Genomic DNA, 22,317 nt, shown 5'->3' with positions numbered 1-22,317 from the left:
ATTCCAGCCCGTCGTGAGAAGAATGCAATGGCACTTAGCACTTATATGCCGCTTCAGAGGGCCTTACAGCCCTCTCTCAGCGGTTTACAGAGTCAGCCTTCCCCCCCACTCAACATTCTGGCTCCTCATTTTACCCACCTCGGAAGGATGGAAGGCTGAGTCAACCTTGAGCTGGTCAGGATCAAACTCCTGGCAGTGGGCAGAGTTAGCTTGCAATCCTGCATTGTAATCATCCACTCCCCACAGCATCCATCCATCCATCCATCCTCTATTGCAATAGCACTTAGACTTATATACCGCTTCATAGTGTTTTACAGCCCTCTCTAAGCAGTTTAGAGAGTCAGCTTCTTGCCCCCAACAATTGGGGTCCTCATTTTACCTACCTCAGAAAGATAGAAATCTGAGTCAACCCTGAGTAGGTCAGGATCGAACTGCTGGCAGTGGGCAGAGTCAGCCCGCAATATTGCATTCTCACCACTGTGCTACTATGGCCCTTGCAGCAATAGCACTTAGGACTTATATACTGCTTCAGCCCTCTCTAAGCGGTTTACAGAGTCAGCCCTATTGCCCCTAACAATCTGGGTCCTCATTTTACCCAACTTGGATGGATGGAAGGCTGAGTCGACTTTAGCCAGTTGGTCAGGATCAAACTGCTAGCAGTTGGGTAGAGTGAGACTGCAACATTGCATTCTCACCACTGTGCTACTATGGCCCTTGCAGCAATAGCACTTCGGACTTATATACTGCTTCAGCCCTCTCTAAGCGGTTTACAGAGTCAGCCCTATTGCCCCCAACAATCTGGGTCCTCATTTTACCGACCTCAGAAGGATGGAAGGCTGAGTCAACCTTAAGCCATACGGTCAGGTATGAACTGCTGGCAGTGGGCAGAGTCAGCCTGCAATACTGCATTCTCACCACTGTGCCATCATGGCTCTTGGGAGCTCCCCCAGACCCGAAACTTTGATCCAGTAGAAAGAAGACTCTTGAGCTTTCTCAGACTCACCTCTCTCGCAATGGGTCCCAAAGAAGCCTCTGGGGCAGGCGCATTCGTAGCTCTCCAGGCGGGGTTGGCAGCTCCCACTGTTCTGGCAAGGGTTGGGCTTCCGCGTGCAGGGATGGGAGCGGAAAGGCGAAATCTCAACGGCGCTGCGGATGTTCTCTTCCTTCAGGACGGGGGTCCCTTTGATGGAAATCTGAGCCATTGGAGAAGGAAGGAAGGAAGGAAGGAAGAATTGGACTCTTCATGACAGACTTTAATCAAACGAGACTAACGGGTTGCCAGAGATCAAAGAAGCCAACCTCAGATTCAGCGGTGGGTTTCTTACCGCTGATTCGCCCCACATGCACTCCGCTGTCCTTGCATGCACTTTGCTCGCATGCTCCCGGCCTAAAAAACATGCCTAAATAGGACAGCATAGAGCCGGGGCGGGCGGGCCAGGCCATCCACGATTTTTGCTACCGGTTCTAGCAAACCGCTCTGAACCGGCTGAATATCATCTCTGCTCAGATTAGTGCCTTCCTGATGGAATTGCCATAATTCTCACCTAGCATGGCTAATTATCCTAAAAGTAAAGGTTCCCCTCCCACATCTGTGCTAGTCCTTCCTGACTCTAGGGGGCGGTGCTCATCTCCCTTTCAAAGCCAAAGAGCCAGCGTTGTCCGAAGATGTCTCCGTGGTCAGGTGGCCGGCATGACTCAACTCCCGAAGGCGCACGGAACGCTGTTCCCTTCCCACCAAAGGTGGTGCCTATTTTTCTACTTGCAGTTTTACGTGCTTTCAGACTGCTAGGTTGGGAGAAGCTGGGACAAGTCACGGGAGCTCACTCTGTTACGCGGCGCTAGGGATTCATTTTGGGGGGACACCACTGTGCCCCATGAAGTTATCAGTCCCTGTGAAAATCTCCCTTTCAAAACGACCAACCCAATAAGAGTGCTCCAAACCCACAGCCCTAATTTTGGATACAGCCAACGAGAATAGAATATAGGATACAGAATAGAATAAGGGAAGAATAGAATATAGGATACAGAATAAAATAGAATAGAGTAGAGTAGAATAGAATAGAATAAAATATGGAAATAATAGAATATAGGATACAGAATAAAATAGAATAGAAAGAATATGGAAATAATAGAATAGAAAGCAGAATAGAATAGAATAGAATAGAATAAGGAAAGAATGAATATAGAATACAGAATAAAATAGAATGGACTGGAATAGAATAAGGAAAGAATAGAATATAGGATACAGAATAAAATAGAATAGAATATGGAAATAATAGAATAGAAAGCAGAACAGAATAGAATATGGAAATAATAGAATATAGGATACAGAATAGAATAGAATAAAATAGAATAAGGAAAGAATAGAATATAGGATACAGAATAGAATAGAATAAGGAAAGAATAGAATATAGGATACAGAATAAAATAGAATAGAATAGAATAAGGAAAGAATAGAATATAGAATACAGAATAAAATAGAATAGATTAGAATAGAATATGGAAATAATAGAATAGAAAGCAGAATAGAATAGAATAAGGAAAGAATAGAATATAGGATACAGAATAATATAAAAGAATAGAATATAGGATACAGAATAAAATAGAATAGAATAGAATAAGGAAATAATAGAATATAGAATACAGCATAAAGTAGAATAGAATATGGAAATAATAGAATAGAAAGCAGAATAGAATAAGGAAAGAATAGAATATAGAATACAGAATAAAATAAAAGAACAGAATAAGGAAAGAATAGAATATAGGATACAGAATAAAATAAAAGAATAGAATAAGGAAAGAATAGAATATAGGATACAGAATAAAATAAAAGAATAGAATAAGGAAAGAATAGAATATAGGATACAAATAGAATGGAATAAGGAAAGAATAGAATATAGAATACAGAATAAAGTAGAATAGAATAGAATATGGAAATAATAGAATAGAAAGCAGAATAGAATAAGGAAAGAATAGAATATAGAATACAGAATAAAATAGAACAGAATATAATAGAATAGGTATAATAGAATAGAATAGAATTACCTTCTGAATGGCTCCATCAAAGCTAGCAGACACCGCGGCAGCCCGAGCCAGTTGGCTGAAGTCCGGTGCGCCCCCAACGTAGAGGGGTTCCTTCAAATTAAGGGAGGTGTGGGGCAACTGGATAAAAGGGAAGGGAGGGACAAAATTGATTGGAAGTCACCAAGACCTAGCAATGGCATCCAGCCACTACAATCAAACTTCTTAGGATCGCCTTGAAGGCAAACACATTGATTACAGCAGAATACAGTTTTCATAGAGGACCGGACCTCTAGAATGACCGTATTTTTTGCTCCAGAAGACGCACTTTTTGGTCTCCCAAAAGCGGGTAGAAATGGCTGTGCGTCTAAGGGAGCGAATATTGCCAAAGCCCTGCCCATCCGTCGTTCCTCATCCTTTAGCCGTTTTTGGCCTCTATGCCTCCACCCCCCATCTTTGCCCTCCGCCGAAAACAGGCTGTGTGGAGGGCAAGAAAATGGGATACAGGGAGGCCAAAAGGAGGGTGCGTGGAGGCTGAAAATGGGACATGAGGAGGCCGGGGTGCGCGGAAACAAAAATGGGACACGCAGTGGCCAAAAGAAGGGCAGGCGGAGGCCAAAAATGGGATGCACAGAGGCAGAAAACGGGATGCACCGAAGCAAAAAATGGGACGCGCGGAGGCTGAAAATGGGACATGCAGAGGCCGGGATGTGCGGAAGCAAAAATGAGGCACGTGGAGGCCAAAAGCAAGGTGGGCGGAGCCCCAAAAATGGGACGCGTGACGGTAAAAAACGAGGCGCATGGAGGCCAAAACTGGGCTGCGGAAGAAAAATGGGACATGTGGAAGCCGAAAGGCGGGTGGGCGGAGGCCAAAAAACAAGACGCACGGAGGCAGAACATGGGACGCGGGGAGGTCAAAAGCAGGGCACGCGGAGGCAAAAAACGGGGGGGGGGGGCGGGCGGCGCAGCAGCTAAAAACAGGATATGCAGAGGCTAAAAAGGGGACGCGCAGAGGCCAAAAACGGAAGCGCGTCTTATGGTCAGGTGCATCTTACATAGCAAAAAACCAAAACAAACCCCAGTATATTTAACTGATGGTTAATTAGACCATGTTGTAGGAAGCGATGGGACGTGCATCCTCGGCAAACCAATTTAGCAACAAACCAGCCCCACAGAATTTTAGTAGGTTTCTTCGGTGCCTTTAATCTTCCGTTCACCCACGGGGGAAAAAAAAAGTGTGCCAATCAAAGTTGGTATTACTAAGGGGAGGGGGATTAGCTTATTACGGCTGCAAGGCCAACAGCTTGTTAAGAGATTGAATCTGGTCCTATTTCCCCCCCCCCATCCCTGTCCCGCCAGAGATATTCTAAATCAAATCTAACGTTGAGAATTGTGGCGAGGGACGAGAAGGACTGCTTCAGCTTTCCCGATCGTAAGCCATGGTTTAACGAACCCGTGTTTGCCCCCTTTATCAACGGGCCCCCATCGCGGCTTCAAATTCCCCGTGTTAAAAGGGAACTATCTAATGTGTGAAAAGCATTAATGATGGAAAATGGCTCGAACTACGAAAATGGGAAGGGGAGTGGAAGAAACACACAACCAATTATTGTGGATGCAAAGAGATTCTCTTCACTAGGAAAAAGGAAACATCCATTCTACGCCAGTGATGGCTCACCTTTTTGTCGTCGTGCGCAGAAAGCGTGCCCTTACGTGCCTGCACCCATAACTCAGTGTGTGTGTGACACTCCCTGGCACACCCAGTGCATGTGCGTGCGACTCAGTGCGCATGCTTGTGTGACCCACTGTGCATGAGTGCCGACCCTCCCACACTCCCCCCCTCACACGTGCCCTGTCCCCCCGTCGCCCATTTTTTGCTTCCAATATGGTACAGGAGACCCTCCAGGCACAGGGGGGGCATCCTTCCTGCACCCCGTTTTGGGCCTGGAAAACCTCCTGCACCAACCTGGAACCCAAAACGGGGCGTAGGGACGCCAACCGAATCCCCAAAATGCAACGCGAGCACCCCCTGTGCATGCGCACTAGCCTCGTGCATGTGTGGCAGAGACCAGCTGGCCGGCGGGAGGTGGGTGCGCATGCGTGGTGGAGCGGGGCTGGGGCGACAGCTGGTGTGCCCGCAGAGCTCTGCGTGTCCCCTGCGGCACGCGTGGCCTAGGTTTGCCATCACGGATCTATGCTAAAAGGGGTGATTATACAATGGAAAACAACAACAACAACAACAACAACAGGGAAATGACTGTCAATTTGTATTATTGGTGTCGGGATAGGGAAAGCAAACAGAAAACAACGGCTCACCACGATGGAAATGAGATGATGAAGATGAAAAGGGGTGGTTATACTTATCTCTTTACCTTACGAGATTTCTGAATATCCAGACAGCAAGGAAAAGGAAGAGGAGGAGGAGGAAGAGGAGGAAGGAACGCAAATGGGAATCAAAGGAGAAAACAGAGAAAAGATCAGTGATACGGACGTCACTACATAGACAGCTGCAAGATTCGTTAAATCCCCATTTTGCAGCCTCTGAGACAGAAAAGGCAGGAAGGAGAAACAGATCTCTGGGCAAAACCAAGCAGGAGCTGAAGATCTTTTGGCTTAAGATCTTTCTACCTGAACCCCTCTTTTTGGAGAAAGGAGAAGGGATTCCTGCCCCCCCCCCAATATCAAGCTGCTCAGGGATAGGTTCCTGTCACCATTAGTACTGGTTCGGCGCCTGAAAAATTTTGTGCATGCGTGCTCGCTTCGCTTAAGTGCACATTTGCACTTCAAATGATCTACGCATGCACACAACAATAAAAAAAGGGAAAATTCATTTTTTCAATGAAGACTGTTCTGCGCATGTGCAGAACAGAAAATCAAGATGCCACCGCCGAGGATAGAACCAGTACGATCACGTGGAGTTACTACCTATTCGGCTGTACCGTACCAGTAGGAACCCACCTCTGAAGCTGCCCTAAGCAGAGGTAGGGAGAGCGGGAGGATATCCAGAGCAAGGGGAAAAAAACCCAATTTTTTAATGTACCAAATTGGTGACGTTTCAATTAAAATCAAGCTACAAGTAGTCCTTCCCTTACAACCAGCGGTGGGCTCCTACCGGTTGAACAACCGGTCCGCTGAGTGCACGCTGGAGAAAATGGGGTGCGGAGGGCTGTTTTGTGGCTGGCGGGGTGTTGCAGGAGGCTGTCCAGGCCGAAAATGGGCCACATGGGGGAGCCACACGCAGCCCAGGAGTGCGTTGCGGCCAGCATTACTGTCGTGTGTGCAGTTCAGTGCGTGCAAAAATGTTGCGCCCAGTTTGCTCACATGCACGCCAGGCGCGCACTCTACGCACATGCGATTTGCGCATATATAGGTCCGAACATGCGCAAAACATTAAAAAATGAAAAAGTAAATACATTTGCGCAGTGAAAATTGTTCTGCGCATGGACAGAACCCAAAATCAAGAGGATGCTGCTGTAGGAGAACTGGTTTGGGGGTGTGCCGGGCCTGGGTCACAGCCAGTTCCAGTGAGCCAGGTCCCACCACTGCCGCAGCCACCCCGTGCCCCATTTTGGCCAGCAGGGTGTTGAAGGACGCCGTCCGTCCCGTCTCCGCCCCCCTCGGCCGGCCCAGCCCGCAGAGGACAAGTACAATGCTGATCCGGCCCTCCAACAAATCCAGCTTGACACACTCCTGCGTTAGAGTGAAAACAGTTTGCACGTTTCCTATTAAGGGCGTGAGAAAAAAAAACTTTCTCGTGTTAGGAGCCCTCTTTGCCATCGCTCATCAGTGGGAATTTTTTGCAACAGGTCTTGGATTCCGAGAGGCTTGTTGCAAACGGCATGATGACTTCTAAGGGGCCAATTAAGAGGTGGAAGAGAGAACAAAAAAGGCTGTTGGAATGATCCAGGCCTGGAAAGAAAGAAGGAAGGCAGGGAGGAGGATTAACTTGAAAAGGAGGATCTCGCTTTAGGGGAAAAGCTCAGCCTGGCATTAAATAGTTCTGTTGTTGCCTGTCAGAGACTGACCCCTCCAGAAACCAACTCGGAGGAGGAGGAATGGGAGTAAGCGTCCGCCTCAAAGCAACCAGAGAGCTCGGAGGGGGAAGAGGGAATGGAGATGGCAGAGAGAGAGACAGAGGCGGAGCCTGGGTTATCTGTCAGCCCTCATATGGAGAGTCCACACCCCCCAGGTATGGAGGTGGCTGATGATGAAGAGAAGGAACAGCTGGGTCCAGTGCCTGACACACGGATGTGCAGACGGCAGAGGAGAGGAGTGGAAATCTATGGGCCGGTCCTTGGGATGGAAAAGCCATTGCTGCTAGTGAGGCCGTACCTAAGCTCTAGGGATGTGCAGATGGCAGAGGAGAGAAGAACAGTGGAAATCTATGGGCTGGTCCTCGGGATGGAAGAGCCACCACTGCTAGAGAGGCCCCAATTTAGCTCTGGGGATGCGCAGAAAGCAGAGGAGAGGAGAGCAGTGGAAATCTATGGGTCGGTTCTCGGGACGGAAGAGCCATGACTGCTAGCGAGGCCCCACCTTAGCTCTATGGATGTGCAGATGGCAGAGGAGAGAAGAACAGTGGAAATCTATGGGCTGCTCCTCGGGATGGAAGAGCCATCACTGCTAGCGATGGGGATGTGCAGAAAGCAGAGGAGAGGAGAGCAGTGGAAATATATGGGTCGGTTCTCGGAACGGAAGAGCCACCACTACTAGCGAGGCCCCAATTTATTTCTGGGGATGTGCAGAAAGCAGAGGAGAGCAGTGGAAATCTTTGGGCCTGTTCTCGGGACGGAAGAGCCACCACTGCTAGTGAGGCCCCAGTTTAGCTCTGGGGATGCACAGAGGGCAGAGGAGAGGAGAGCAGTGGAAATCTATGGGCCGGTCCTTGGGACGGAAGAGCCACCACTGCTAGTGAAGCCCCATCCTAGCTCTGGGGATAAAAGGCAGGGGGCAGAGATGAATAGGTACATCAGACAACTATTCATCTTCTGGCCGAAATGACTTGTTAGAGAGAAACTTTTTCCCGGGACTGCCGGCATTCCTAAAAAAAAAAGGAATCTTTTGAGTTCATGTCAGAGGGTTTGTCATTTTTGGGGAGCTGGGTCAGAATATGTCCTGTATATTTTCGGGAAGGAGGGAAGAAGGAAAACGTTGGCTCTCTTAAAACCTGAAAACCTCACTGAACAAAATGGGTTGCAGGTCAGAATTGGTAAAAAAAAAAAAAAAAACCAGAGCTAGTTCTGACTCAGCATTCTCCTTGTGAGGAGGTCACAGTATACAGGCAGTCCTCGGCTTACAACGGTTCATTTAGTGACCAAAGTTTACAACGGCATTCATGGGACTAATGCCCATTTTTCACAGTTACGACCGTGGGAGCATCTCCACGATCACGTGATCAAAATTCGGATGCTTGGCATCGACTCCTATTTATGACGGTTGCATTGTCCCGGGATTTGCCAGGGAGATGCTAACATCTTTATCCACACGTTACGCCAAGCTTGGTTAGTTTGAACCCGGGCTCATTTTTGGAGCCTATCAAGGAGAATATCTGTAGCTCAGGATTGAAATGAGGGCTCCATGGTGCTGTCTGAGCTGGCTTGTTTTCCTGCAAACATTTCATGACCCAACTAGGTAACGTCATCAGTGCTAGGAAGAGGAGGAGGAAGGTGATTCTGGGGTCCTTATTGCTCTCTGAGCTTGTTTTCTTGCCGACGTTTCATGACCCAACTAGGTAACGTCATCAGTGCTATTTCCCCAATTCCTGGCATTGGCGATGTTCCCTAGTTTGCGTACCGAAACATCGGCAACAAAACAAGCAAGCTCAGAGGGTGCCCCCCCCCCTCATTTTTGCAAACTTAGCCCTTCTTGCAATCCCCGTCCCAAAGGAACTATCGCCTGAATCAAAACAGCAAATTAATTGAATAACTGGATTGAACACACTGGGCACAGAGGTGTTCAGATCACGATAAAGTATCTCTGGGGAAGCCTACGGGAAGCTAAAAGAGAGAGGAGGGGCGAGGATTGCAACCCTTGTCTGAATTTCATGAACTGCAAGGGATCCCCGGCTGTTCCAAATGTTTTCGAGAGTGGCCTTAATTTACCGGCGATTCACCCAGGGTCCGTTCTCCGTTGTTAATCCTCAGGATGCCCTTCCGTGCGTTCCTTTCCAGGGAAACACCAACCCAGGTGTTCAGAGGGATGGGCTCTCTGCTCCTGCAGGGGGTGGGAAGAGAGAATGCAAGATATAACACCGAGAGAGGAAAAACCCAGAACGAGACGCGTCGTATTCCAGTGGTGTCAAACTCGATGTCATTGAGGGCCGCATCAGGATTTGTTTGACCTCGGAGGACTGGGGGGGGGGCATGGCTGAAATATAATGTATAATCTGCTTTCCTGGGGTTTTTTTTGGGGGGGAGGGGGATGCATAAGGGCCCAAATGTGCCTCGGTTTATAACCAAAAAATATGGATAAAATATTACTTGGAGCCCCGGTGGCGCAGTGGTTAGAGTACAGTACTGCACTCTAACAGTACAGCAGGTTACTTCTGCTGTGCAGCAGGTTACTTCTGCTGACTGCCAGCTGCCTGCAATTTGGCAGTTCGACTCTCATCAGGCTTAAGGTTGATTCAGCTTTCTGTCCTTTCCGAGGTGGGTAAAATGAGGACCCAGATTGTGGGGGGCAAGAGGCTGACTCTGTAAAACCGCTTAGAGAGCTTTAAAGCACTGTGAAGCAGTATCTAAGTGTAAGTGCTATTGCTGCTACTCCTTCCTTCCTTCCCTCCCTCCCTCCCTCCCTCCCTCCTTCCTCATTCTCCTTCCTGGTGGCCCAGTATTGCAGGCTGACTCTTCCTTCTGTCCTTCCGAGGTCGGTAAAATGAGGACCCAGATTGTAGGGGGGCGCAGGCAATAGGCTGACTCTGTAAACCGCTTAGAGAGGGCTGTAAAGCACTGTGAAGCGGTATATGTCTTAAATACTATTGCTACCTTCCTTCCTTCCTTCCTTCCTTCCTTCCTTCCTTCCTTCCTTCCCTCCTCCCTCCTCCCTCCCTCCCTCCCTCCCTCCCTCCTAGCGGTTAGAATACAGTATTGCAGGCTACCTTTGCCCAATGCCAGCAGTTCGATCCTGACCGACTGGCTCAAGATTGACTCAGCCTTCCATCCTTCCGAAGTGGGTAAAATGAGGACCCAGATTTTGAGGGGCAAGAGGCTGACTCTGTAAACCGCTTAGAGAGGGCTGTAAATCACCGTGAAGCAGTATATAATTCTAAGTGCCCTTCCTTCCTTCCTTCCCTCCCAGTGGTTAGAAAGCAGGTTGAGTCTGCCCACTGCCAGCAGTTCGATCCTGACCGACTGGTTGCAGGTTGATTCATCCTTCCATCCTTCGGAGGTGGGTCAAATGAGGATCCCAGATTGCTGGGGGCAAGAGGCTGACTCTGTAAACCGCTTAGAGAGGGCTGTAAAAGCACTATGAAGCGGTATATAAGTCTAAGGGCCATTACTATCTATCTATCTTCCTCCCTTCCTCCCAGTGGTTAGAATGTAGTATTGCACGCTAACTCTGCCCACTGCCAGCAGTTCGATCCTGACCAGCTCAAGGCTGACTCAGCCTTCCCTCCTTCCAAGGTGGGTAAAATGAGGACGCAGAATTGTTGGGGGACAAGAGGCTGACTCTGTAAACCGCTTAGAAAGGGACTGTAAAGCACCGTGACGCTGGCTTTAAGTCTAAGCGCGCATGCTTTTTTTTTTTTTTACTTGATTACGGCGGCTCCTTTGCCCAGATCGTATCTGTACTCCAGGTATCCATTGTGAAGGGCCAAGGAGATAAAATCTCCTTTCCCATCCGTCTTCTGTCCGTTGTAGAAAATTAAACCGTTGGGATTTCTGCTCAGGAACGCCACTTCCATGGATATTTTATCCCTGCAGGATATAAAACAGAGAGGTCCATCAGCAACGTGGGGGGGAAAATGCCATTGCAGAAAGCTTGTCGTTCCCGACTCTAGGGGGCGCTGCTCATCTCCGTTTCAAAGCCTGAAGAGGCAGCGCTGTCCGAAGACGTCTCCGTGGTCATGTGGCCGGCATGACTCAACGCCCGAAGGCGCACGGAACGCTGTTCCCTTCCCACCAAAGGTGGTGCCTATTTTTCTACTTGCGTTTTTTAACGTGCTTTCGAACTGCTAGGTTGGCAGAAGCTGGGACAAGTCACGGGAGCTCACTCTGTTACGCGGCGCTGGGGATTCGAACCCCCAAACTGCCGACCTTTCTGATCGACAAGCTCAGCGTCTTAACCCCTAAGCCACAGCATCCCTTTCACAACACGTAGAGAAGTTTTAACCGTAGTTTCAGCTGGGAAAAAATTTTTTCCCACGTTGCGAAACAAACAAACAAACAAAAAAACAGAAGAAAAGAAAAGGTTTTAGAAAAAATAATAAGTAGGGCCTATGAATATTTCATCTGGAAATTTGACCTGATTCCTGACGGAATCCGATAGGGAATCACTCCAGAGGATTTCGAATTCTCGAAAATGAATTTAAGAGGCCTCCAAACAGATTTCAGTAACGTCTCTGCTTGTCAAATCCCCTCAATCCATTTGGAATGGTAAGATAAGAGAAGATAAGCTTTATGGTCTTTTTTTGTTTTAGTTACTGTGAACCGCGTTAAAAAAAAGGAAATTCTGTGGAATGAATCGATTCGGCTACTGTATCAAATAAAACACAATTGAATGGGAGAAAAAAATAATAAAAATAAAAATAAAAACTTAGTTAATTTTTGATGATTAATAAGTAGAACGTTGTAGATGCTTATAGAATGTTTTTGTTTTATTCGTTAACAGATAACCCATCATGACAATAATAATGAAATAATAACTCTAACTGGTAAAAACAATTTGGATATAAACTATAATATGGGACCTGGGGAAAAGATTTACTAATTTTATTAATATATTTTTTATTTGTTTAGATTTTGTTATAAAGATGTAATCTCTCCTGGGTACTTATAAATTCTAGTAATAAATTTTTGTCTAGATTTATTATAACAGAAATATAAATGATTCTAGACAAAAGCACGTTTAAACAAATATAGTTAAATGAGAATGATGGTATATTGAGGGTATGAATGTTTCTGATTTAAAATGTACAATTCAATATGAATGAAATATAAAGAATGATTGTAGTAACGCACGAAATTTATTTGTAACCAACCGACATGCTTTCTGGAAGGTGTAATGAAGAATGTTTTTGTGTGTGTCTTTTGTTAATTAAAACAATAAAAAAACAACAGGTAAGCTGAGAGAGCACCAAGGAGAGCATCAAGTCAACCAGAACTATAAATATTTTTTCCTTCCTTCTCCCTCCCTCCTTCTCTTTGGTACTAGCAGTGATGATGTTACCTAGTTAGGTAATGAAGCGTCTGCAAGAAAGCAAGCAAGCTCAGAGAGCACCAAGGACCCCACAGTCCTCCTTTTCCTCTCCCTCTCCTCCTGTCACTGATGATGTTACCTAGTTGGGTTATGAAACGTCTGCAAAGAACACGGCAGCTTGGAGAGAACCTAGGACCCCTCATGTCAACTGAGCTACAAATATTCTTCCTTTCTTCCTTCCTTTCTCCCTCCCTCCCTCCTTCCTTCCTTCCTTCCTTCTCTTTGGTACTATCACTGATGATGTTACCTAGTTGGGTAATGAAACGTCTGCAGGAAAACAGAAAAGCTCAGAGAGCACAAGGACCCCTCATGTCAACCTTGAGCTACAAATATCCTTCCTTCCTTCCTTCCTTCCTTCCTTCCTTCCTTCCTTCCTTCCTTCCTTCCTTCCTTCCTTCCTTCTTTCCTTCCTTCCTTCCCTCCCTCCTTTCTCCACTGATGTTACCAAGTTGGGTAATGAAACGCTGCAAGAAAACTAACCAGCTCAGAGAGCACCAAGGAGCCCTCATGGGTGTAATTTTCTTGAAGTGGCGAGAAAATGAAAGGAAGAGACAAGTAAAAGGAAGAGGAAGAAGAAGAAGAAGAAGAAGAAGAAGAAGAAGAAGAAGAAGAAGAAGAAGAAGAAGAAGAAACAACATACTGCAGATCTGGCACAAATGTTTGAAGACCATTCAGCTCCAGGTAGGAGAATCCGTTGAATTCCGGCAGGAAAGGCACAGTCTGATCCATTTCTGCAACTAAGAGAGGGAAGGAGAAGAGGTAGTGCGGATAAAACAGCAAAAGTCACTTATGGGATGTGCGCGCTAAGCGGCGGCTGGCTGAATAAACTGGGTTTGTGCCTTTCGCCAACCCCAAATCCAAACATACCGCAAACTGCCCCATCTGTGGATCGAAAGCTGCCACGAAAGGCGTTTGCAATTAAAAGCAGATGACATTTCTTCATTTTAAATGTTTAAAGTAATGTCACGAGACCGTTGGAAATCCTGGCTGGCTGGTGGGGGGGGGGGGGGGGGGGGAGGAAGCGTTAGGTCAGGCCTGCAGTCATTTTTTCTTTTGGATCTTTCTACACTTTCTATTATTCTATTATACTACGCATTTTTTATTGTGGGAAAATAGGAGAGGGGAATTGTACGGAGTTAGATGTTATGTAGCCATAACAACATTCTTTCTAGAAAGCCAAGGTCATCCTTTGTCTCTGCACCTCTGCACCTGACCGGAACTGGATGGGTGGAACTGCCAGCATGGCAATGGAAGATTGGACCATGGGATGGACTTGTGGGCGTGGGGGCAAGATATTAAACTTTCAACTAGGTGGGGAAAGCCAGGAAGCTTTCAGATTCGGGTTTCCCCTGCTGGGCCAACATGGCTCTCTTAATAAATTGGAACTTTGAGCAATACTTTGCCTTGGACTCTGATTTACTTTTGGATGCTATTTGGAACCCCGACACCTTATTTGGGAGCAGGACAGCTTACAACCGAAGCTTCCTTTGTGTTCTACTACCCCATTTTCCCAAGAAACGGGCATAATACCGTGTTTTCCCAAAAATAAGACAGGGTCTTATATTCTCTTGACCCCCGCAATAAGCGCTTTGCCTTATTTTCAGGGAGGTCTTATTATTTTTGAAATGCAGGAGGTTCCTTAACCTCGGCCCGCAGATCAGCTGATCCAGAGAGAGCCGGAAGTTCTGTCTCTATTTCTGGCGCACTCTTGCCAGCCCTGGCGTTGCTGGCCTCCTGCTCTTTTTGCAGCCGCTGCTAAGAGAAAGGGCGTGGGAACTAGGATTTGCGAGAGCGGACTCTGTGAGGCCGTTTCGCGTAGATGACAGGTGCATGTGGAACATGTTCTCCCTCCTTCTCCCCAGGAAATGGTGGGGACCAGCTGCACATGTGTTTAAATATTTTCGGGGAGGGCTTATTTTAGCGCATGCACTCAAAAGCCCGATTGGGCTTATTATCCGGGGAGGACTTGTTTTCAGGGAAACGGGGTATTGGCAGGAGCATAATCAGTCTTACGCCAGGACAGCTAGCTGGGGGAATTCTGGGAGTTGAAGTCCACCTTTCTTCAACTCGCCAAGGACTTTCCTTGCAACTCTGATATCAGGGACTTGTAATTCCGCTGAGGTGATTTAAAACCTCTGATCACAGCCGCGTCCTGATCTCTCCTTTCCCTGGTCCCGCTTTACCTGATTCGCAGAATTCGCCTCCGCGTCCCATGGGGCATTCGCACTTCGATCCGCCTTCTGGCAACACCAAGCAGGTGGCAGAGAGGTGGCAGGGGTTGGGGTCGCAGGGATTTCTTTCGTCAGCACACGTGGGTCCTAGGCAGTATGGAAATTCGAAATTTGTTACTACCGGTTCTGTGGGTGGGGCTTGGTGAGCCTGATGTGGCTTAGCGGGCGTGGCTTGGCGGGCATGGCAGGGGAAGGATATTGCAAAATCTCCATTCCCTCCCCACTCCAGCGAAAGGATAATGCAAATCTCCATTCCCTCCCCACTCCAGGGGAAGGATACTGCAAAATCTTCATTCCCTCCCCGCTCCAGGGAAAGGATACTGCAAAATCTCCATTCCCTCCTCGCTCCAGGGGAAGGATACTGCAAAATCTCCATTCCCTCCCCACTCCAGGGGAAGGATAGTGCATAATCCCCGTTCCCATCCCACTCCAGGGGAAGGATACTGCAAAATCTTCATTCCCTCCCCGCTCCAGGGAAAGGATACTGCAAAATCTCCATTCCCTCCCCACTCCAGGGAAAAGATATTGCAAAATCCCCATTCCCTCCCCACTCCAGGGGAAGGATACTGCAAAATCTCCATTCCCTCCCCACTCCAGGGAAGGGATATTGCAAAATCTCCATTCCCTCCCCACTCCAGGGAAAGGATACCGCAAAATCTCCATTCCCTCCCCACTCCAGGGAAAGGATATTGCAAAATCTCCATTCCTTCCCCACTCCAGGGAAAGGATATTGCAAAATCTCCATTCCTCCGCACTCCAGGGAAAGGATATTGCAAAATCTCCATTCCCTCCCCACTCCAGGGAAAGGATATTGCAAAATCTCCATTCCTTCCCCACTCCAGGGAAGGGATATTGCAAAATCTCCATTCCTTCCCCACTCCAAGGAAAGGATATTGCAAAATCTCCATTCCTTCCCCACTCCAGGGAAAGGATATTGCAAAATCTCCATTCCCTCCCCACTCCAGGGAAAGGATATTGCAAAATCTCCATTCCCTCCCCACTCCAGGGAAAGGATATTGCAAAATCTCCATTCCTTCCCTACTCCAGGGGAAGGATACTGCAAAACCCCCATTCCCTCCCCACTCCAGGGAAGGGATATTGCAAAATCTCCATTCCTCCGCACTCTGGTGTCAGCCAGAGGTAGCATTTGCCCATTCTCCGAACTACTCAAAATTTCCACAATTGGTTCTCCAGAACCTGTCAGAACCAGCTGAACATCACCTCTGCTTCTAGCACTGATGATGTTACCTAGTTGGGTCATGAAACGTCTGAAGAAAATATCCCAGTTCAGATAGCATCAGGAACCCCATAGTGCACTTCCTCCTCTTCCTCCTCCTTCTCCCTGCAAAACCCACTCCCTCGTAGCACTGATGATGCTACTTAATATGGTCATGAAAACTTCTGCAAGAAAACCACATCAATCTCAAAGAGCGCCAAGAAGCCCACAGTTCTACCCCGACCTACAACTGTTCTCTTCCATTGACAATCACATTCACAAGAGGAGTGGATTTCGGAAGGGAGTTCCAGCCTCTTCATCCCACTGTGTATGCAGATAAGTAGCCTGCCAGGGGAACATGCTGCCTCCTTGTGTTGTGCCCTGTCGGCCAGCGGCCCCTCCAGCAGCCGAATCAGAGGAGAAGGAGGTGTGGGACTCAGGGTTAGCATCAAGGCAACCTGAGAACTCCGAGGGGGAAGAGGGAATGGAATTGGCAGAGGGGGGGAGCAGAGCCTGGGCTGTCCGTCAGCTCTCAAATGGAGAATCAATAGCCCCCAGGTCTGGAGGTGGCTGATGAGGGAGAGGAGGAACAGCTGGGCCCAGTGCCTGACGCATGGATGCGCAGAAGGCAGAGGAGAGGAGAGCAGTGGAAATCTATGGGCCGGTCCTTGGGAAGGAAGAACCACTGCTGCTAGCGAAGCCTCACCCGAGCTCTGTGGATGCGCAGAAGGCAGAGGAGAGGAGAGCAGTGGAAATCTATGGGATGGTCCTTGGGAAGGAAGAACCACCGCTGCTAGCGAAGCCCCACCCTAGCTCTGTGGATGGCAGAGGAGAGGAGAGCAGTGGAAATCTATGGGATGGTCCTTGGGATGGAGGAGCCACGGCTGCTAGCAAAGCCCCACCCTAGCTCTGCAGATACACAGAAGGCAGAGGAGAGGAGACCAGTGGAAATCTATGGGCTGGTCTTTGGGATGCTTAAACACACACACACACACACACACACAGGTCATGCCCACCTGTGTAACCATTGAGACACTCGCAGTGAAACATCTCGGCCTCCACGGTGTGGCAGAGCCCGCCGTGGTGGCAGGGGTTGGGCTGGCAAGGGTTGTTGCCACACTCCCCCACCCCGCTGCCGTACAGCACGTCGTCGCCTTTCTCCCGCAGGTCGTACATCTGATTGTTGACATCCAGCAGGCGGATGCAGCCCTTCAGGCCAGCGGTGACGGAAGTGCGCTCGGCCACCCTAGGAGGGAGACAAACGAGGAAATGATCCCAGGATTTCAACTTTCAGAAGTTGGGTTTCCGAAAAGAGCCTTGAACCCGAGTCTCACTATACAGCCTAGGGGTGACTAAAATCCCTCTTCTAGACTTAAAGCAATGGGGATTAATTCCCTGCCAAAGTATGGGACACAACTGATTCGCACAGAATGCAAAAGAAGTTGGACTTCGAACATACACACACACACAAAGGTTCCCACGATGCCGTGTTGCAGCTGTGTCTCAGCTGATTGTTGGAACGTTTTTTAAAAACTTTTTTTTAGCATTTCGCTACCCGAACCGGCAGTGGTGGGTTTCAAATCCCGTTCCAACCGGTACGGTTGGAACAGGCTTGCTGACGTCCAAGTGGACGTGCGTAGCGCATGCATGCATCTTGGCGCTTTCTCGAGCCTCCGCGATGCTCCAGCTGCTCAGTGGAGCGTCGTGCAGGCACTGTATGTGCTGTGCGCTGAAACGCTGAAGACCTAAAAGGATGGTAAGAAGCGAGGGCGGATGGGTGGGCCCTCCGGAACACTGTACCAGAATGGTATCTGGTGCTCCGGGCTGGCTCCAGTACGCGCATCCTGGGAAGTACCGCCTGCAACCCACTACTGCGAACCGGTAATAAAAAAAAATGCTTAAAAAAAGTTTTTAAAAAGTTCCGACGACCAGCTGTGTGACAATCTGCTGTGAGCGTAAATACTTAATTGGAGTATTTTTTTTACTACCTATTTGCCCAAAACTGTAGCGTTTTTACTACCGATTTGTGTGAACCGGCCAGAACAGGTAGCATTTTTACTATCGCTTCATTTGAACCGGCCGGAACCGGTAGTATTTTTACTATCGCTTCATTTGAACCGTCCGGAACTGGTAGTATTTTTACTATCGCTTTGTGTGAGCTGGCCGGAACCGGTAGTATTTTTACTATCACTTCGTGTGAACCAGACGGAACCGGTAGCATTTTTACTATCGCTTCATTTGAACCGTCCGGAACCGGTAGTATTATTATTACCAGTTTACGCAAACCAGATGGAACCGGTAGTATTTTTACTATCACTTCATGTGAACCGGCCCAAACCGGTAGCACTTTTACTATCTCTTTGTGTGAACTGGCCGGAACCGGTAGTATTTTTACTATCACTTCATGTGAACCGGCCGGAACCGGTAGCACTTTTACTATCTCTTTGTGTGAACTGGCCGGAACCGGTAGTATTTTTACTATCACTTCATGTGAACCGGCCGGAACCGGTAGTATTTTTACTACAGGTTCATGCAAACTTGTCGGAACCAGTAGCATTTTTACTATCGCTTCATTTGCACCGGCCGGAACCGGTAGTATTTTTACTACAGGTTCATGCAAACTTGTCGGAACCGGTAGCATTTTTACTATCGCTTCATTTGCACCGGCCGGAACCGGTAGCATTTTTACTACCGCTTCGTGTGAACCGGCCCAAACCGGTAGCACTTTTACTATCTCTTTGTGTGAACTGGCCGGAACCGGTAGTATTTTTACTATCACTTCATGTGAACCGGCCGGAACCGGTAGCACTTTTACTATCTCTTTGTGTGAACTGGCCGGAACCGGTAGTATTTTTACTATCACTTCATGTGAACCGGCCGGAACCGGTAGTATTTTTACTACAGGTTCATGCAAACTTGTCGGAACCAGTAGCATTTTTACTATCACTTCATGTGAACCGGCCGGAACCGGTAGTATTTTTACTACGGGTTCATGCAAACTTGTCGGAACCAGTAGCATTTTTACTATCACTTCATGTGAACCGGCCGGAACCGGTAGTATTTTTACTACAGGTTCATGCAAACTTGTCGGAACCGGTAGCATTTTTACTATCGCTTCATTTGCACCGGCCGGAACCGGTAGTATTTTTACTATCGCTTCGTGTGAACTGGCCGGAACCGGTAGTATTTTTATTATCGCTTCGTGTGAACCAGACGGAACCGGTAACATTTTTACTATCGCTTCATTTGAACTGGCCGGAACCGGTAGTATATTTACTATCTCTTTGTGTGAACTGGCCGGAACTGGTAGTATTTTTATTATTGCTTCGTGTGAACCGGCCGGAACCGGTAGTATTTTTACTACCAGTTCATGCGAACTTGTCGGAACCGGTAGCATTTTTACTACCAGTTCATTCAAACCGGCCAGAACCGGTAGCATTTTCACTATCGCTTCGTTTGAACCAGCCCAAACCAGTAGCATTTTTACTACCAGTTCGTGCGAACCGGCCCGAACCAGTCGCATTTCACCACTGGTGTGAAAACACAACATTCGCAGCCCCTTTGGGAAAGCAAATGAGGTCAGGGGCATCCAGTTGGGAAAACGGGTGGAAAAAAAAAACATTGCAATCTCCCTGTTGATTTCAAAAAGCTCATTAAGACTGCAAAAATGAGCAAATGCAGCAATTTATTGTTGTTAATTTCTTGATTTGATGAGATGCTCGCAGATTTGTCCTAGTTCTGTATTCATATGCTGTGGGCCCCCGTTTTTTTTTTCATGTGCTTTAATTACCGTGATGTATATTCATTTCCTTTCTGGCTGCATAATAGCAGCTGGGTTACTCCTAGTTTTTTTCCCCTTCCGCTTTTGGTTCTTAAAGAGAGCAATTCAGGTAGTCCTCAACTTACAACAACATTCTTAAATTACTCACACAGCGATTTGGTCTTCCGGGGCCCCTCCGACAAAGAGATCGGTGTCGAGGTTCAGCCCATCAGTTCCACTTGGGCTCTCGCCGTGCACGTGGGGCTCCCCGTCTACGGACAGCACGCCGTTTCTCCGGTTGCGGTTAACCACCAGCGCATGCCACTGGCCAGGCTCAACGGGCACCTTGCTGGTGATCACGCCTGTCCCCGAGCCCGTGTTGAACCTGAGAGAGATTGTCACAAGTTTTGACGGATAGTTACAGAACGGTCTCTCGCCCTGCTGTCTAGTTCAGTGGCACCCCAAGCTTTTGGACATCAGGGACTGGCTTTGTTCTGACCTAGCTCCCCAAACATGACACACCCTCTGAAGTGAATTCCAAGCTTCCTTTATTAGGAGCGCCGGCAGCCCCGGCACCGCAAGCTAACAAATCTGTCCAGCAGGGAGATGATGTCTGCCTCATCTATTCATCTCTGCCCCCTGCCTTTGATCCCCAGAGATAGGGCTGGGGCTTTGCTAACAGTGGTGGCTCTTCCGTCCCAAGGACCGGCCCGTAGATTTCCACTGCTCTCCTCTCCTTTGCCTCTGTACATCCACAGATCTAGGGTGGGGCTTCGCTTAGCAGCATTAGCTCTTCCATCCCTAGGACCGGCCCATAGATTTCCACTGCTCTCCTCTCTTCTGCTTTCTGCGCATCCAGGCACTGGACCCAGCTGTTCCTCCTCTTCCTCATCAGCCATCTCCAGACCTGGGGGACGTTGACTGTCCATCTGAGGGCTGACCGACGGCCCAGGCTCCGCCTCTGTCTCTTTCTGCCAGTTCCATTCCCTCTTCCCCCTTGGAGCTCTCAGGTTGCCTCGATGCCGATCCTGACTTCCATGCCTCCTCCTCTGATTTGGCTGCTGGACAGGACAGCGGCCTGATCCAGCTTCAATGAATGCCTTTCCAGCCCTACCTTTCCTACCCTTCAAGGACTCCGCAACCTGTCAGGCCGCCACTCACCTGAGCTCGACGAATCCGTTCACCAGCGCCAGGGAGACGAAGTCCTTCCCGCGGTTCTGCCCATTGTAGAGGAGCAGCCCGCTCAGCTCGGAGGTCCGGAATTCCATGGCGATGCGCACGGTGTGGTAGGCCTTCATCATTTTGAACGCCAGGTAGGACTTCCCGCCGAAGCTGGGGATGAAGTATCGGATGGCTGCGATGGGCAGAGAATACACGCGGAAAGGTGTGTGTTAGGATCAAGAAGAGTCACAGATTAACAGAGTTGGAAGGGACCTTGCAGGTCATCTAGTCCAACCCCCTGCCCAAGCAAGAGACCCTACATTTGCCTCAACCTAGGATCGAACTCAGAACCTCACAACCTGATTGTGAGGCAAGAAAGCCAGGAGGCTGCAGAGAGAGAGAGGGGAATTTCACCAGGGAGCCTGCATTGTTCCTTATTCAAGCAAAAGCTTTTAGTCCAAAGGGATAAAAGCACCATTAAAAAAAAACTCTCACCATGTGTTTTACATCTCATCTGTTCCCTTGAGCGTGTTGCAGGACAAAAAAAGGCCCTTTCTTTACAAAAACGTAGGTGTGATGCATTTACCCTTTCTCCCCCTCACCCTCTTTGGCTTCGAATGCCCCTTTCATCCGAAGTAGGGATGCACTCGGAGCCTTCTCAATAGCGTCTCCCCCCCTCCTGCGAGATCACTTGGCCGTATAATGCCGTCTCTTTGTTCTGTGGCTGCCTGGCGCTTAGAGCCATTTGGGGAAGGGGGGGAGAGAGGCAGAAACATCAGCCATAAATAAATCAAAGGAAACATGCAAGGTGAGATACCGGAGCTCAGCAGCAGAAATGGGGTACTTCTCTCCAGTTTGAGAACATAGAATAACAGGGCTGGAAGGGGACCTTGGAGGTCTTCTAGTCCAACCTCCTGCTTAGATACGAGACCCTAGTATACCATTCTGGACAAATGGCTGTATATTCTCTTCTTAAAAACCTCCATTGATGGTGTTGTGACCCAGCTCCCCAAACACGACAACCCTTCTGAAGTGAACTCAAAAGATTCCTTTATTAGGAATGCCGGCAGCGCGACTGGCCAGAAAAGAAATAGTTGTCTGTCACATCTATTCATCTCCGCCCCCTGTCTGTTGTGATCCACCGGCGGCCTGCGGAGCTGGCAGCAGAGTTGGACAATGAGGAGATTGGGGGGGAACGTGGGCCAGTCCTGGAGTCTAGGGAAGGCTCAGACGAGGGCTCTGCGTCCGAGGCAGAGAGGAGGCAAGGGCCATCTGGGAGTTATGTGCTGTCTCCGGAGCCCCCAGAGTCAGACATCAGCGAGGCAGAGGAACAGGGGGAGCCTGTTCCCAGTGGGCGCATGCGCAGAGCTGCCAGAAGGCCAGAACAGTTAAGACAAAAGGGGCGACTCGGGAATAAGGCTTGGAGATGATTGGCCCCTCCCATAAAGGAGGAGCAAAGGCACGTCAGCCTTTGCAGGAAGCAATTTTGTTCGTTCTGGTCGGTTTAAACTCTG

General features: G+C 48.5%; 1 protein-coding gene across 2 annotated transcripts in view; it reads right to left on the bottom strand.

Moving 5' to 3' along the window:
- Positions 1-22,317, bottom strand: part of AGRN (agrin) — a 277,808-nt gene that overhangs the window by 14,333 nt on the left and 241,158 nt on the right. For both annotated transcript variants that reach the window (XM_081954875.1, XM_081954876.1), the window contains exons 24-32: positions 20,804-20,996; positions 19,812-20,027; positions 16,899-17,128; positions 14,619-14,753; positions 13,076-13,172; positions 10,770-10,934; positions 9,120-9,231; positions 3,046-3,162; positions 1,004-1,193 (exon numbers count right to left, since the gene is read on the bottom strand). In XM_081954875.1, coding sequence (XP_081811001.1) covers positions 1,004-1,193; positions 3,046-3,162; positions 9,120-9,231; positions 10,770-10,934; positions 13,076-13,172; positions 14,619-14,753; positions 16,899-17,128; positions 19,812-20,027; positions 20,804-20,996 — 1,455 coding nt within the window. The remainder of the gene's footprint in view (positions 1-1,003; positions 1,194-3,045; positions 3,163-9,119; positions 9,232-10,769; positions 10,935-13,075; positions 13,173-14,618; positions 14,754-16,898; positions 17,129-19,811; positions 20,028-20,803; positions 20,997-22,317) is intronic.

Source organism: Natrix helvetica, assembly GCF_964273705.1.
Source record: "Natrix helvetica genome assembly, chromosome: 5".
NCBI classification, from domain to species: domain Eukaryota; kingdom Metazoa; phylum Chordata; class Lepidosauria; order Squamata; family Natricidae; genus Natrix; species Natrix helvetica.
The sequence above is the reverse complement of the archived record's forward strand: the minus strand, read 5'-3'. Positions and strand labels throughout refer to the sequence as shown.